This window comes from Hesperophylax consimilis, chromosome 7 (genome assembly GCF_061612785.1).
Source record: "Hesperophylax consimilis isolate HC1 chromosome 7, BYU_Hcon_1.0, whole genome shotgun sequence".
Classification (NCBI taxonomy): Eukaryota; Metazoa; Arthropoda; class Insecta; order Trichoptera; family Limnephilidae; genus Hesperophylax; species Hesperophylax consimilis.
In genome coordinates, this window is record NC_142842.1 from 34801192 (window position 1) to 34817613 (window position 16422).

The 16422-nt window shown below is 35.0% G+C and overlaps 1 protein-coding gene across 1 annotated transcript in view; it reads left to right on the plus strand.

Annotated features, from left to right (window-relative positions):
- The first annotated feature begins 413 nt into the window (after positions 1–413).
- LOC149422679 (uncharacterized) overlaps positions 414–16422 on the plus strand; it is a 58199-nt gene continuing 42190 nt past the window's right edge. The window contains exon 1 of the mRNA XM_089633906.1: positions 414–1556. Within this exon, the coding sequence (XP_089490032.1) occupies positions 1006–1556 (551 nt within the window). The 5' untranslated portion in view covers positions 414–1005. The remainder of the gene's footprint in view (positions 1557–16422) is intronic.

The following is a 16422-nucleotide window of genomic DNA, read 5'->3' on the forward strand; positions in this document are numbered from 1 at the left end:
CTCAGTATACCCGTCCTTGTTTGTCGCGTAGCAGACATGCCAAGATGAAACGAGCAAACAAATAAGTTTTTCACAAAGCTTTTAATATTTTATTAGCGGTCTCACTCACTCCCACTGAATTATCGGAAGCGGGACTGAAACACTTGATTCTGAATCTTCGGTGCGCACTAGAATACTACAGCAAAAAGATAAGAGATTGAAAGTAATTTGTGCTGTTAAGTAAAAAGGCTAAACAGTTGCGCATACTGAATCATGTTTTAAGTGGATTTTTTGTTGAAGTGCACTTTTAGTTTTTAGTGATTCGAATGTTCATCTCGAAAGCGCGGTACGTCATCGTACGAGATGAAAAATGAAGTTTTGTAAAGTATATCTAGGAGCCACGGAGAATAAGGCACTCTTTGATAGTTGACCGAACAGTGCGGTGGCATTCACGTTACTATATTTACTGTGAAAAGATCGCAACAGAAGTGATTTGGTATAATAGAATCTCCTCTTGGAGAGGTGTCCGTGTGCGAACGGCGAACAATTCGGCCTACAGAAAGACAAGACTGTGTACTATTTTTAAGACCCCGTCAATCTGCGAGCCGTGAATGAGATGAATTAATATCGAGACAAGGGTCGTCTTGTTGCCCGTACTCTACACAGAGCTACCTCTCACTTTCCACCGTTCCCCGCCCTGGAGACTTGAAATTCTTCATTTATTATCTCCTCAATGCCAAATGTCACTTTAATTAACTGTGCCTCGATTAATTAAAAACTATTTTGTCACTCGATGATTGGACATCTGTTTTAAGGTATGCTATCACTCAGTGAACATATAAAGAAATACTTGTTTGTTTACGAAAACAACACGATTATAATATCAGAGTAGTGGACATTTAATATCTAATATATTGTTGTTTTCTTCATAATTACATCGTTTTAAATACATTGTGTTTGAAAAGTGTTTCGAATAGAGAGTTTGACTGAAGACAATCCAGCAAATTGCTGGGATTTACACGAATCATGCTGCCGTCAGTGTCTTCAAACATGGATGCTAAAAATCTGCTGGATATGAAAGAAAAGGAGGTTACGTTTCAGAATCAGTTGCATATGCACGCGTACAAGATAAATAAAGAGCAGCATCGTCTATACGCGGAGGAAGATCACATAGCCAATCAGAGACAGACCTTGCTTCATCAGAAGGAACCCTTCAATCAGAGAGATTCGATGAACCACCGGGAGCCGATGCATCAAAGGGAGCCGATGATTCTAAGAGAGATAATGACCCAGAGAGAGTCAATGAGTCAGAGAGACTCGTTGAGCCAGAGGGAGTCTCCCAACCCTCGGGAGTCTCCGGGAGAGATGTCCAGCCTGGCGGAGAATTCCAGGAGGTTTCACGACGCCCTCCTGCGGGAAGGGCGGGATGGGAGAGAAGGGCGGGCCGAGCTGCCCCTGGCGCTGGGCGGCCCGCGCTGGAGGCCGGCTATGCAGAACTCGGAGCATACGGAGATAAATGCAGCGGTCACTAAGGTCTTGCAAGGATATGACTGGAACTTCGTACCCGTCGCATCCAAGTAAGAACTGTTTTATACCATTGGAGCTTTCGATTGTTAGATCAAGTTTCTAATCCACTCAATGATAAAAACACTATAGAATCATTATTTTTCTAGTACAGTGGTTCTACCTACCTATTACCTACCTCTATTAGTTTTGCGAACTTATTTTTTCCCAGAGCGGATTATTAATTTTAAGCCTTATCTTTTTTTTTTGTTTCTCATTTCAATTTGTTGTTTGTCGTTTCAATTTGTGGTTTGTCATTTCAATTTGTTGTTTTTCATTTCAATTTCGATCCAATAAAGGGTTTTTTTCCTATTTTTTTATTAATATTTCATCATATTTCCATAATATCATTGACACAAAATATGGCCGAAATAGGCATCAAAATTCATTAAAAATTTAAATCTTTCTATATTGTATTATAATTTATAACCAAAATAATAACGAAAAAACCCCTATCTACCTACAGGTATACAGTCAGGTTAAAAAATAATAAAACAAATAAAAAATAATAATAATAATAATATAATAAAATAAATAATTCAGTTTATCAAGGTATTTTTATGAAACCTCACTCTTTAGTCAAGCTGCTGGTAGAGTTGTGTTCATAAATAAACCACTCACTAGATCGATATCTTGGTATGCTCATATACCTATAAGTAAACTTCTCATTCGGAGCCTTCTTATTATACTATCCACCAATGAAAAACTCGGAAAGTTTATTCCATAGACTTTCAGAGTTTTTCATTGGTGGATAAGTATAGTTAGGCAATCATAATATTTCGTTTCCAATTTTCGATCGGAGTTATACCCCCCCCTCCTCTACCTTCCTCTGGTTGTGTTGTCAGAAAATAATTACCTACCCATGAAAACAAATGATTGTTACTGTATTTTTATTAATTTTCATGTATGATTGCGTAGCCAACGACTGAAAAGATATCTATGTCCATCTGCACCAATTTTTCGACTAATTTTCACACGGATACCGACTTACTTAGGTAGTTATGTTTTATTTGATTAGCTGAAGCCATGTAGCAACTACCTAGCTATAAATATAGCTACCCTCCTATTATCATTACTCCAAAATAATTCAGCCTGTGAAGTGCAAAGGAATTAACTTCTTCAGCTTTACATGGCTTATATTATATATAATAGTGATAGCGATCACCCTATATAATAAAATATCGTTCCCACAACGAAAAACAAACATTAGATCCCCTCGACAAAGTACCCTACACAATATAGGTACTTCGTAAAAGGAGATTATTTATGTTGGAAATACTTTTCTTAATGCCTACATGTCTGTCATTGAGGTACTTCAAAATATTTCCAAATAAAGTATTCAAAAATGGAAGGCACTGCATGCGTTTAAATGGCAACACTATTAGAAGGGGAAAAAAATGGTTTCAAGTGAATGTTTTTTCACATCAATATTAAACGGTGCTCAGATATTAGTGGTAATAACTGGAACGGCATTTATGCCAACCTTAAAAAATATCAATTTGACAAACTTCAATCAGTGTTTAATGCAGCAGCACGGCTCATTACCCGGGTCTCTAAATATTCGCACATTTCAGAACACCTTCGTAACCTTCACAGGCCAAGTGTCCTGAAAGAATCCTCTACAAATTGTTATGGATGGTATTTAAATCCATCAATGAAATGGCCCCACCCGAACTATGCGTCCCGGAAAACACTGGTCTGAAGCTGTCAAATCTTAGATCAGTAACATCATCAGCTGTAGGCAGACTGATGGAACCTAAGAGAAAGCCAAATACTAAGTTTGGTGATCGCGCTTTCGGAGCATCTGGGAAGGTTTGGAATAAACTTCCCCCGGAACTAAGATGCATAACAAGTCCAACAGAATTGAGGTCTAAACTAAAAACCAACCTCTTTAAGCTCTCACGAGGACGAATCACGTTTAGGAAGATGAATTCTGATCAAAACCTTGTACTGTAGTACCGCCCAGCATAACATTTGCTTTTCCTTTCCTAAACATTAAAAAACATAAATACATACTCGTATTATTAAAATATATAGGGTGAACGCTCCTATAGTCAGCCTGTGCCTATTGTCAGCCTCTTTCATAATTTCGTGAAATAATAAGAAAAATGTGCACTCTATCACCATCTATGAGAATGTTCACGCACTAGTAACTAATGAACCAAACATGGTTTCGAAATGGCGGCTCTAACTTATTTTCTGTCCCTATATTCGACCGTTGTTTTCAAACAAGTGAAGACCTGTCAGACATTCTCCCGCGCGCCATAATAAATTTGCAGTTGACCACGGTTTCAAAGTAAGTTTAAAAACCCTGAATTTTACTAATATTGTTGAGTTAAGTGTTATTTTATGTTTCTGTGATTATTTTGCCTTGTTTTCAAGCATTCAAATTATGTTTATGATGTTTGATTTTTGCAATGTTGTGGTGGTTGACTTTAGGAACAAATTTTGTTAGAGCATCCTAAAGTCAGCCGGGGGGGCTGTCCTTAGGCCATGTGTAGGTTATTTCAAATATGGAATCTAAGTGTGCAGTAGTGTTCTCTATCTTTACAATGTGATCTTACATACACAAATAAATGCATTAAAATAAAAACACCAAAGGTCAGCCGCCTCATTTTGTTTTGGGGTAGACGTGGCTGACTTTAGGAACTTAATGATCCAAATGTCAGCCATCAACGTGCTAATACACTTTATGGCATGGTGAATGATTTAATGTTGTATTTGAATTCTAGGTAGGTATTCATAAAAACGAAATTCAACATGCCGAAAGAGAAGATCGTCAAACCAAAGGGATATAAAAAACCCCTTCTACAATACGACCGAAGCAAAATTGAAGATGCTCTCCGAGCAATAAGGGGAGATCAAATTAGCATCAGAGAAGCCAGCAGAAAATATGGAGTTCCCAGGGGAACTCTACAAGATCGTCTCCACGGCAGAGTTCCTGATAAAACAAATATGGGTAGAGATACCACATTAACTAAAGAGGAAGAAGAGTCTTTGGTGCAATGGTTATCCGAATTGGCCAAATGTGGATTTTCAAGAAAGAAGGATGATCTTTTAAACACAGTTCAAAAAATTATGAAGGATGACAAACGCCCAAACCCCTTCACAAATGATAGACCGGGAAGAAAATGGTACGACCTATTTATTAAGAGACATCCAATCTTGAATGAGCGTGTCCCGGAAGGTATAAGTAAGGGTAGAGCGGTTGTTACTGAAGAGTACATACGCAAATGGTTTAATGATCTCAAAAAGTATTTAAGTGACATCAATGCTATAGATCTTTTGGAAGACCCGAGAAGAATACTTAATGGCGATGAAACCAGTTTTAGTGTTTGCCCTAAAACTGGAAAAGTTATCGCACCAAAAGGCTGGAAAAATGTATACGAAATTCAAGCCGGGAATGAAAAAGAAACTATAACGGTATTGTTAGTTTTCACAGCTGCAGGTGACACCTTACAACCGATGGTCGTCTTTCCATATGTTCGACCACCGCGAGATGTAATACAAAGTATGCCCGATGAGTGGTTTCTTGGTCGTTCGGAGACTGGTTGGATGAGGAGTGAAATATTCTTTGAATACGTAGCCAATGCAGTGAATTCTTGGTTGGAGAAAAACTCTGTTCCAAAACCAGTACTCTTGTTAGTAGATGGGCATAAGTCCCACCTTACTCTTGAGCTGAGCAAATTCTGCAATGATAATCAAATAATTCTCTATTCATTACCCCCAAACACGACTCACTTGATGCAACCAGCTGACGTCAGCATTTTCCGGCCTCTTAAAGTCGAATGGCGAAAAACTATTAGAGAATGGCAAGGGAATTCGGAAAATTATAATTCAGTCTTGTCTAAGAGCACCTTTTGTCCATTACTGAACAAAGTGCTACAAAAAGATATGACAGATATTATTAAGAATGGGTTTAGAAAATGTGGGCTGTTCCCTTTTAACCCGGATGCCGTTGACTACACTAAGTGTATTCAAAATACATTAGAGCGTGCGGAAAATACCAACAGAATTGAACAATTAACCACTCCAAAAGATGCGGTTACTTTTAACAGACAAGAAATAATAACAGCACAAAACGTCATCAAAAGCATAAAAAACAATTAGAGGATGAGAACATAGATGCACTCCGTGTTATCGAAATTATCGAATCTTCTTTTACTGAAGCAGACAATCGTGTTGTCACTATTGGAAACTACGTTTTAAATTCCAAAGGTGTTCTGGAACCAGATGCTGACCCTCAACCCTCAACTTCAGGCTATGAAGCAAATGAATTACAAATTAGTGATTGCATAGTAAATTGCGACCAAGAAGATGCTCAAAATAATTTATTTTTGTCTATTCCTGATGATGATTTTGAATCACTGGACATGACAAATCATTCCAATTTCTCTCTCCACTCAAGCCCTACCTCAATTATTACTAAGTCTGTAAATACACCACCGCCGGTGCCTGCAACAACACCTTTGTCGTGCGTAACCAACAAAATTAAAATCGGAATATCTCCCTCCTTCAGCAATCACTTGTTCACTCCAAAATGTTTGCAATTTGGAAAAAGAAAATTGAAACCAGGAGAACCGATGCCGATGGCAATTTCGTCTGATGCTTGGAAGAATTACATGGCCAAAAAAGAAGATATAAAACAGGCACTAGTAAAAAAGAGGATTGAAAGGCAAGAAGCAATAAAAAAAAGAAAAGAAGAACAGGCTACAAAAATAGAAGAACGAACGAAAAGAAGGGAAGAACAAATGAAACGAAAAGCAAACACTGACAAATACAAGAACCTAGGACGAAAGACTGGAGAAACCAATAAGAAATTAAATGTAACATCTACTCAATCTAAAATTTCAAGCACTGGATGTGAAGAAGAATTACACAGTGATGTAGTAGATGATGATCTGAAAAAATCTAAAATTTCATGCACTGGATGTGAAGAAGAATTAATCGTAGAAGACGATGATCTGAAAAATGTTGGTTGTGACATCTGTCCAAGATGGTATCACCTCAAGTGTACCCAAAAACACCTTATGCGGAAGTTGCTTCTAAACAATTTACTTGCCATATTTGTCTGCTTACTATGTAGATATAAATAAAATTGCTACTATTGAATACCTATTTTTTAATTTCACGTCATATGTAATAATTTAAAACCCTCAGCCGTCGACTAGGCTGACTTTAGGAACTCGAAAGGCTGGAGATAGGCACATGGTGGCTGACTTTGGGTGATTTTGGCATTTAATTTTTGAAAGGCCTTTAAATCATTTTCATTGAAACAAATACATTTCCAATAATGATAAGTGAATAGTCTGTTCTTTGAACTATAATAAGGTGTAATTGTTAGAAACTTAAACGCTATTTACTACTTTTTAAACTGTAATAAATCAAGTAAAAATCTTAAGAGGCTGACCTTTGGGACATTCACCCTACCCACCGGAAAGTCCAATTATGCCATCTGCGTGCGAACCGTATATAAATTTCTCTAATAAACAATAAACAGTGTTAATCTCAAGTGACCTACCAGGTAAGTATGGTACTGTATATTATCTGCCTGTACAAAATAAATAAATAAAGAATTTTGTATGCTTGAAACGAAGAAAAATGAAATATTAATAAAAAGGAAATAAAATATTAATCCATTTAGAATGCATCGGAACACGCAGCTGCGCTCTTCCTGATAAATATGATGACGAAATGCGACAAGATTAGAATTTTTATCAACACGTGTTCCGACATTTGTGTTTTACTGATAGTTTGTTAGGAAATCTGTCAAATCATTGGTTAAAGCCCTGCAGTTCCGTTTTTAACAGAAATAAGACATAATTTGACCAGATTTTAAATAAATTTTCAACATTTTATATCAGTATGTTTTATCTGTATATTTAATACGTCAAGATACTAGTAGATAAAATCGGAAGTAAAACATAACCTCACATTTGAATCAAAAATAAAATTTGTTCTAAAATCGGTGTTTCTCTAATTATTTCAAATTTTTAGTTCCATATTATTAAAATTTAGATTATTTTGACACATTGTACATGTACACCGTAGTGCCTACAATACATCGATGTAATGCAATACAGAGTTATCTGCTACCTCCGGTTTCGTATCCACTCATCTACGGAGGACGTCATTATTATGTCTATAATTTGATAAATGTGTCTATTATTGAATATTACATAGGTATATTGTTAATACACTCCGTGCAAATCCACATAAAGATCACAGAGAATTTTATACATATTAGAAACAAAAATCATAAGACTTTCTCACTGACTTCTGACATACCTTCATTGCTATTTGGTTTAGATTTTAGGCAAAACATTCCCTGAGAAGAAACAAAAAATAGGGGATATCTACATTATTTATATATATATTATTAACTTCTTTCGAAGCTTAGAATAAAAAAGATAGTCAGAAGTGCCTTTAATACAAATTTTAATGGAAACAAATGTGCCACTGACTGCATTTTGGTTCTTGACCATTTACCACGCGCTCCGTCGCTTTTAAGCCGCTAGTACACGTTGGCCCAGTTCATTGGGCAAATGTGCAGGCCCAACGTGTACAGGACCACTTTGCGTATATTGGCCGTTGAAGCAAAACCTCCTAGATCACAAGGCCAGGAAACTGAATCAAATTAGCCTCCTAACCTGTATGGGAACCTCCAAAAAATGTTATTTTTTTATTTTTTTAAATTTACCAAAAAATTAAAAATTAAAACGAAATTTTTTATAAAATCCCATACAAGTAAGGCTGCTTGTGATCTGGGGGGTTTTGGTTGAAGGCGTTGGCCGTCAACGTTGGCAAACCAGATTATTGTCGGTTTTCGTGCACACATCAAAGGATCTCGGCGCTAACTTTGGTACAATGTATTAGGCCAACATGTACAAGAGGCATTACACTTGCCTGAAATTATATATCGCTATCCCATTGACATCATGGTGAAACACAGTTTTGCGTGGAAATATAGGCCCAATTCGGGCTTATATTCGCATCGAATAACTATTATTATTGTTTTATTTATTTCATATTTCCTTTAAGTTCGCAATAAAGAGGGTTATTTTATTGACTAACCTAACATCCGTACATCACCAATCACCTCCACAGAGACGTGTTATCAGTTATTGTGCCAGTAGGGCAATAACCGTATTATATAGCGCATCTGTGAAATTTCCTAAAAGATAAGAAATCAGTTTACTCCTTGTAACAGGAGTTCTTGAAGCATTATTAAATTAAAATATGTAAAAGCTTGGGCGTATACAGGATATCCGGGGGTAAAGCGGACAAACTTCGGGAGATGATTCTACATGATCGGAGAAGTAAAAAAGAAAAATAACTTTTTTAGAAATTCCTTTGCTTTTTTCCACATTAAAATACTTTTCCATTGAAGAACATTATTTTCTCCATACAAACAATACCTGAATTTCGGAAAAAAGTCACGCATCTTTTTTACTTATAATATTGTGTAGAATCACCTCCCGAAGGTTGTGCACTTTAAATTAAATAATAATGAAATTTGGAGAAAAATAATATTTGGCTAATTTATATAGCGCCGTTTTCGTGAGAAATAACGTGTCACAAAATAAGTGTTGACGACAAAATTATTTAAAAAGTGATTAATTTTGCAATATAATATTATTGTTGTCCTTTTTTAACTTGGACTACTTGACCTACTCGGGCGTTTTGCATTTCGACTTTCTGTAAATTTGTTTGTAACGTTTCGGTTCCGATCAAAGATGGTGGCTGTTTCAATGGTTCAGTAAATATTATTTTTTCATCGTGCTTATTATTTATCTAAGTACTTACTTACACATCTTATGATTTCAGGTGAATTTATGATTAAATTTATGAAATAAGAGAAAATTTTAAGCATACTTTTTTGGACGCGAGGTCTAATGTTTACAGAGCTACCAGTATCTTTTAAAAGTAAAAAAATAATAGTTTGACTGAGGATTGAACCATCTACTCCAGTTCCCGGGTAGGAACTCTACCAATCGAGCCAAATACCGATAAGATCGACATTTATATATGATGAAGACGATGTTGCGTGTGTTCGTCGGGTCACCACTGTAGTTATATATTTCGTATTCTAAGTATTAATAAATAATTACTGTATTTGGCTGAAGCGGTTTACTATAACACATAACGAAAAATAAATAAACGTAGAAAATACAACAGAATGTTTTACGAAAGGAAGGTTCGAGAATGTTTTCCAAGCGCGTCATGTAGGCAAATAATTCGATCTCGATGTCAAGGTTGCTGGTCCTGTACTATAGATTTCCTTCCCGCTGTCGCTTATATAGGTGAAAAATAAAACGTTCTCAAACATTCCATTTGCTACAGTAACAAATATTAAAAAAATAAAAGAAAATCCAGCTTGTTGGCAACGGCCGAAACTTCTAGAATGACGTCCGACTCAAGTAGTGGCGTACCACTACACATATATTAATTGTAATATCACAGAATTTCAGAAAAATTTGTATGTCCGTGTGTGTGTGCGTGAGTGCCACTATTAATAGAATGCATTGTTATGGACAACGAGTCTATCTGCCGAATTTCAGCTCGATCGGATGTCGGGAAGTGGGTTATTTGCCACTTCCAAGGTTTGCATTCATTCAAGAAAATAAAAGAGAAATTGAAAAAGATGTATTTAAAGTTTTATGTTTAGAGAATGTTTTTACGTTTTATACGATAAGTTATATTGAAAGAGGAGAAGGCAATTGTAGGTAAAGATAGTTATCTAGAAAATAAGGTATTCATAATAAAAAAATCTAAACTCTCGTAGTATTTATCTATTCTGCGGGAAGTGTATTATTTACCCATCCAGTTGAATATTAAAAAGGTGAGAAGGAACGGAGCAATGTAAACTTTTTCATCCGAATAGGGGTGGTTTTTTTAAGTTCTGGGTATGAATTATTTTCACAAAAAATGAATAATGTCCGTATATAATAATAAATATGTCTGTTAGATTTAAAGTTTGTGTTTCTGTTAAAAACGTGCAATTTTAATATTTAAAATCATAATTATTGATTTTAAAAACGATCTTAAACTGCATATTCCGAAACGGTTCCTACTATCTACCCCGTCATTATCAAGTAAAAAAAGTACTGGATGGTTAGACGACTGCCACAAACATTGACGTCAACAACGCCATATTCACTAACAAAAACAAAAATATCATAAATGGACATAAAATTTTTATTCATTAACATAAAAATAATTTTAAAATGCCATCATTAACGTAATTTTTTCGACAGTAAAAAACATCGAAATTATCCTATCAACGAAACCATGCTATTTAAAATGTTATTTCATTTGGTTATAAAATGAGCATTATTTTATACATCAGACAATACCTTGAAAAATTGCAAGGCTTTTTAACTTCCTACACATTAAAAATTGAATATTTTAAAGCGGGTTTGATTGTATGGCTCTTTGAATTGGTGTTAGAAGCTTATTCGTTGCTTTAGTTTAAGTCTATTCTAACCAATACAATCGTTAAATCACTGAAATAAATAAATAAAAAAAACCTCGTTTATCTTTCCCTCGATTACAAAATTATATATTTTTTTAATTCTGAAAACGTTTTCATATTTATCCATCTTTATACTAGAATCCTAATCTTGAGTACGTCACCATAACATTTGCAGTCCTGAGGTTCTTGAACGTATTAGGTTTTATGTCCCCGATAACTTCACCAGAGCTAGGCAGCACAGGCTTTATATTTTTCCAAGAGGTCGGACCAACCTACCAATGATAATGCCTCTGAGAGAATAACTACGCTTTTAAACGATCTTCTGAGGCATTTTTCAATCAAACCTCAGTGAATTCAAGATTAGAATAAGTACATTTTTTTAACACGAGGCTGCATCGCAACTGATATAATTAATGTATGTAATTGATTTATGTGCTCTTATGTATGTGTGTTAATTATTGTAAATGTTATTGAAATCACTTGTTTGTTCAAAATCTTAAATATCTCTTCACCGATTGCTTTGAAATTTTTATACAACGTTTCATTCATTGTGTGTGTTTTTATATACATTTATTTTATAGATGTCACCTTCGACAGGTAAAAACATGCTTTTTAGAAAAAACAGCGCTATCTGTTGGACAAACATGCTTTCGTTGAAAAACAGCTCCATGTGTTGGACGTAAAAGTAACGCTCTATTGTTTCTCTATCCGCACAGACAGACTCAGCCACAGCAACGCGTGGCTTGGTACAGCTAGTAAACAATAAATAAATACATCACCTCCTTTAGTAATGTAGAGCTAGCCGCACAAATTTATTTATAAACTCACTTTTAGGGAGAGCCACGTATTTCCTAAATGCAGTGGATTTTTTTTCATATCCCATTTATAAGGTTTTTGTCATTGCAAATATACCGTTTAAAGCAGAGGTTCCCAAACTTTTTTGCCCCGTAGACCACTTGCCAAATATATTTTTTCCATAGACCCCCCATAGAATTTTCCTAAAACTATTAACGTCCCATGTGATAATCATTTCTCTTTTTCGTAAGAAGATTCCCTTCCCTTACCTGTCCAACAACCGGGTGACGGTATAGTTCCTCTGTTTTTACATTGTGCAGACAGGGGCGCCCTTGTGAGGTATTACACCAAATGAAAATGGAGCAGGATAAGCAACGGGAATTTCTTTCTGTAGCTGGCTCTACTGAACTGCCCCTTAAGTTCTGTATTAGCGCTTATTCCGATCAGTTCTTCTTGTCATATGATATCCGATTCTTCAAAATTCCACTTCCACAGTCAAAATTTCCTCAAACTTAATTTTGATGTCTGTATGAAGTACATTTAAATGTTGAACGTCATTATTACCCTGGAAATTTTTCAAAAATAAGTTGGGAATCTAGGAATATTCGCGGCTTCCGATGTGCAATGTTTTGCTTAAATATATTAATACTGACGAGAAAAGGAACGTATAATTTTATTTATATACCTCAATAAACAACTTTACGAAATATAAAAATACAAATATCAAATAAGTAATTTCTCAGTCTATTATTAGTATTACGTAAACTGTGTTATTTGTGTTAGGTGTATTGTGTCATCTACGGAACTCTTAAACGTTGACTTAAGGTAAATGGGGGTCCGCTCGTATGTACCCCCATTTGAATCTTGTGGACCCCCAAATTTTTTTCTCGCTGATATAGACCCCAAGCAAGCAGATATCGACCCCTGGGGGTCTATATAGACCACTTTGGGAACCTCTGGTTTAAAGGGTACAATTGTAAAGACTTATATCCTTAATCGAAAATCTTATGAAAATTGAAAAATCAATATCAATGTATGAACATATCGGGAATCAGGTTCTGTGGGCTAATGCACTTGGTGTAGGGTCCAGGCAACGTTTAAAAGTGTGATATGAACACGGGGAGCAGAAGGTGGTGCTACTTGGTAGGCTGGTAGCACTGTTGTACTTGCTCTGGGACTAACTCAAGTGCGGTAGTCACCGTGGGATTATTTATTATTTCGAGTGGTGATATTACATCTCATGCAAGTACTGCCAGTACCTACTGCTGTGATGTATATACGAGGTCTGTTGATCGTCATCCGTAATTGATTTGCCACACGCTACTGCACGTTACCATTTGTGTGCTGTACTGCCTAAAATAGCAATTAGATTATAATTTCTCAATCAATTGAAAAAGCTAAGCCTGAGGTAATTCAAAATTTAGTCATAGTTTTCTGTAATAATGATTTTGCCTTTCAAATGCAGACAACCAGCAATTTCCGTGTCGCTTTAGAGAGACTGCCAGAAGATAAAAACAAACAGGGGTTCGGAAATTTTAGATTTTGATGACTAAAAAGATTCGATATGTTTTAAGATTTTCACGGCCAAAGTATTATGCCTTGTTGCGTTACCTCCTTCCTTAGCCAACGTTTCGGTGAGCGTTATAGTGTCCATCAACAGGCAAATGTGGCTAAAGTAGGAGGTAACGCAACACAAATCACGATACACCTAAAATAAATTACGTTAAGGCGATGCACTACGTAGTAATGCAAAATCACGTGTTTTGGTTTGAAAATTTGGTCGCCTAGAAATGTTTCAGATGCTTTAATTAAATACTGCGAGTAGAATACATCATGGCCTTTGAAACACTCGAGTATTTTTTTAGATAAGTCTTTTTATAAGCCTATAAAAAAATAATGTATAGGCCTATGAAAACTGCTAAAAAGTTCAAAATCTCCTACTTACGAACCCATTTTCGGTTATAGTTTTATTGTATAATATGGAAAATTAAGTTATTTATAAAATGATCGAAAAACATTGAAATATTTGTGCCTGAACATCCACAAATTAAAATAAAAGGCACTTTTTGGCCATGTTTTTTCTTGCATAAATCAATAAAGGTGACAGGTGTTAAGCGGGAATTTAAGCTTTATAACCATCTACGTAAGGTGTGTTATTGATAGCGGCTCGATTCAAAATGTTACACGACGTAGTGTATCGCCTTAATTATTTGGTTTTGAAATGACAATATGCATAGTTCTTACCGGATTGTCATTTATACAATTCCCACCTTACTCCTTGCTGGAAAAGGATTTGAAATTTAGAACAATGACAAGAACGCTTTGCAAATTTTGAGTGCATTTGTTTGGAAAAGACCAGAAAGAATTGAACTATTGGAAGCAAGTCGTTAATTTTTATCGTGTTTATAATCTTTAAATATAAGGAATTAAACTATATTGAGTGCTTAAACATTCATTATGTTGTGGCCACAATTATATGAATGTGTTGTGCTTGAACTAACTATATATATTGTGTTGTGTGCTACTCCGTGGTATCGGTTCGTGGATCTCCCTTTATTCCTTCCTTCATACCTTATTTCATACCTATACGTGTAGGTATTCATCAATTCACCCAAAAGTTGCATTTCTAGAAAAATCATAATTCTTACGGGAACTATTGCTAGACTTGGGTTCGAACATTAAAAGCCATTTTTTCAGGCTTTATGGCTGAAATTTTGGAATCATGGTTTAAATCATGAATTTGAGAAAAATCAGTAAAAACATTTTCGAAAATTTGCTTTTCTGACAGAATCATAATTCTTACGGATCCTTTCTGAAGACTTGGGTTCGAACTTTAAAAGGGATTTTTTCTGGCTATATGACGCCAAACAGGATGAAATTTTTCAATCATGGTTTAAATCATGGACAAAATCATTAAAAATATTTTCATCACCCAATTCCAACAAACATCATTCATTTCGTTTCGTTTTAAATTAATTTACAGTTCATTATGCATCTGAAGCTGTAATTCGGAAACTGTTTCGCATGCAACAATAATACTGATTAATTAATTTCCTAAAATTTTGACATAGACAATCGTCTGAATTATTTCGAGTTTTTCGAAACTATCATGTGAAAAATTAGTAAATAGGTACTACCAATCATAAATAGTCTGCGTGGGGTATATAGAGAAATGGGTACAACTCGGTCCTTTAGCACTTAAGCTCAAGGTAAGTGCGTTCCAAAATTCTACAAAGTATCAATGACTAAACCGTTTTCATAATCCAAACACTTCGCAGTTGTGATCTCATTGTTTTAATTTTGACGGTACACGTATTAAAAATTAAAGTGGGAAAAGTCAAAATACAGCATGCAGGTAAACACATCTCCAGTCTCCACTGTCGACCAATTAGCGCGAGGAGAATTATTCGGTCAAACAAAAGCAGATCAAGAAGGAGTTCAAAGGAAAACGCCGCTGGAACTGTGAATATGTGGAGAGTCAGAAACGGGCCGAAGTGTGCGTTAATTAGCGCTTGGAACAGTTACCATTGGAGCCTTTTTAAAATGAGTCACATGGAATTTACAACACTAGTAGTAGGGAGAAGGAGTCAGAGCCTAGCGTATTAGTTATATTTATTATACTGAAATCTGCAACACATATTTATCTTAAATTGAAACTCACGATTGAAATATAAATACTGTTATTTTTTTAGAGTTTATTTCACGGTTAACAAAACTTTATAAAATGTCAGGAGATACTACGATGTAAGTTAAAAAAATCGATAAACTAAAAACACAAACACAAATTATCCCATAAACGGAGATCAACTTACCTAACTGCACAATTCAAAACTGTATAGTGACATCTCCCTCTTATTATCAAAGTACGCATGTAACAGAAAGAGATGAGTAATTATTATGTTGTAAAAACTTAATACGGAGTACATTTGATCAATACTTCTTAAATTCAACACTTCTGTTCCAAATTTATATAAATGATATCTCCCAATTAGATTTAAACGGTGATATTTTTTTATATGCAGATGATACTGCAATTTTCTACAGGGTTTACTAGAAAATGCACAGAGTGACTTAGAAAAAATTAACAGTTGGCTCCAATCAAATATCCTAACAATGAATGTTAAAAAAACAGGATACATGATTTTAAGCTCAACTCGTAAAATAATTCCTCCTCATTTACCCTTAAAAAATTAATATAACAACCTGCAAATCCTGATACAGGAGAAATATCTTGGGCTGTGCATTGATAAACACCTAACTTTTAAACAGCATATTCAAGATATTAAAGACAAAATCACCCCCTTAATTAGCGTATTTAGCCGGATATCATATCTGTTACCAAATAAAATTAAAAAAGGTCTATATTATAGCCTCGTATAAACTACTTGATTGAAATCTGGGGAAATGCATGTGAAACATATATAAATGAACTACAGGTAATACAAAACAAAGTAATCAAAAAGCTATTTCATTTCAAACCTAGAACATCACCAAAAAAATTATGCATGGAAACAAAATTATTAAAATTAAGAAAATTGTGTGAATATAATACATTTCTCCTTATTTACAAAATAAATAATAAACTCATACATACAAATACAGAACTCATT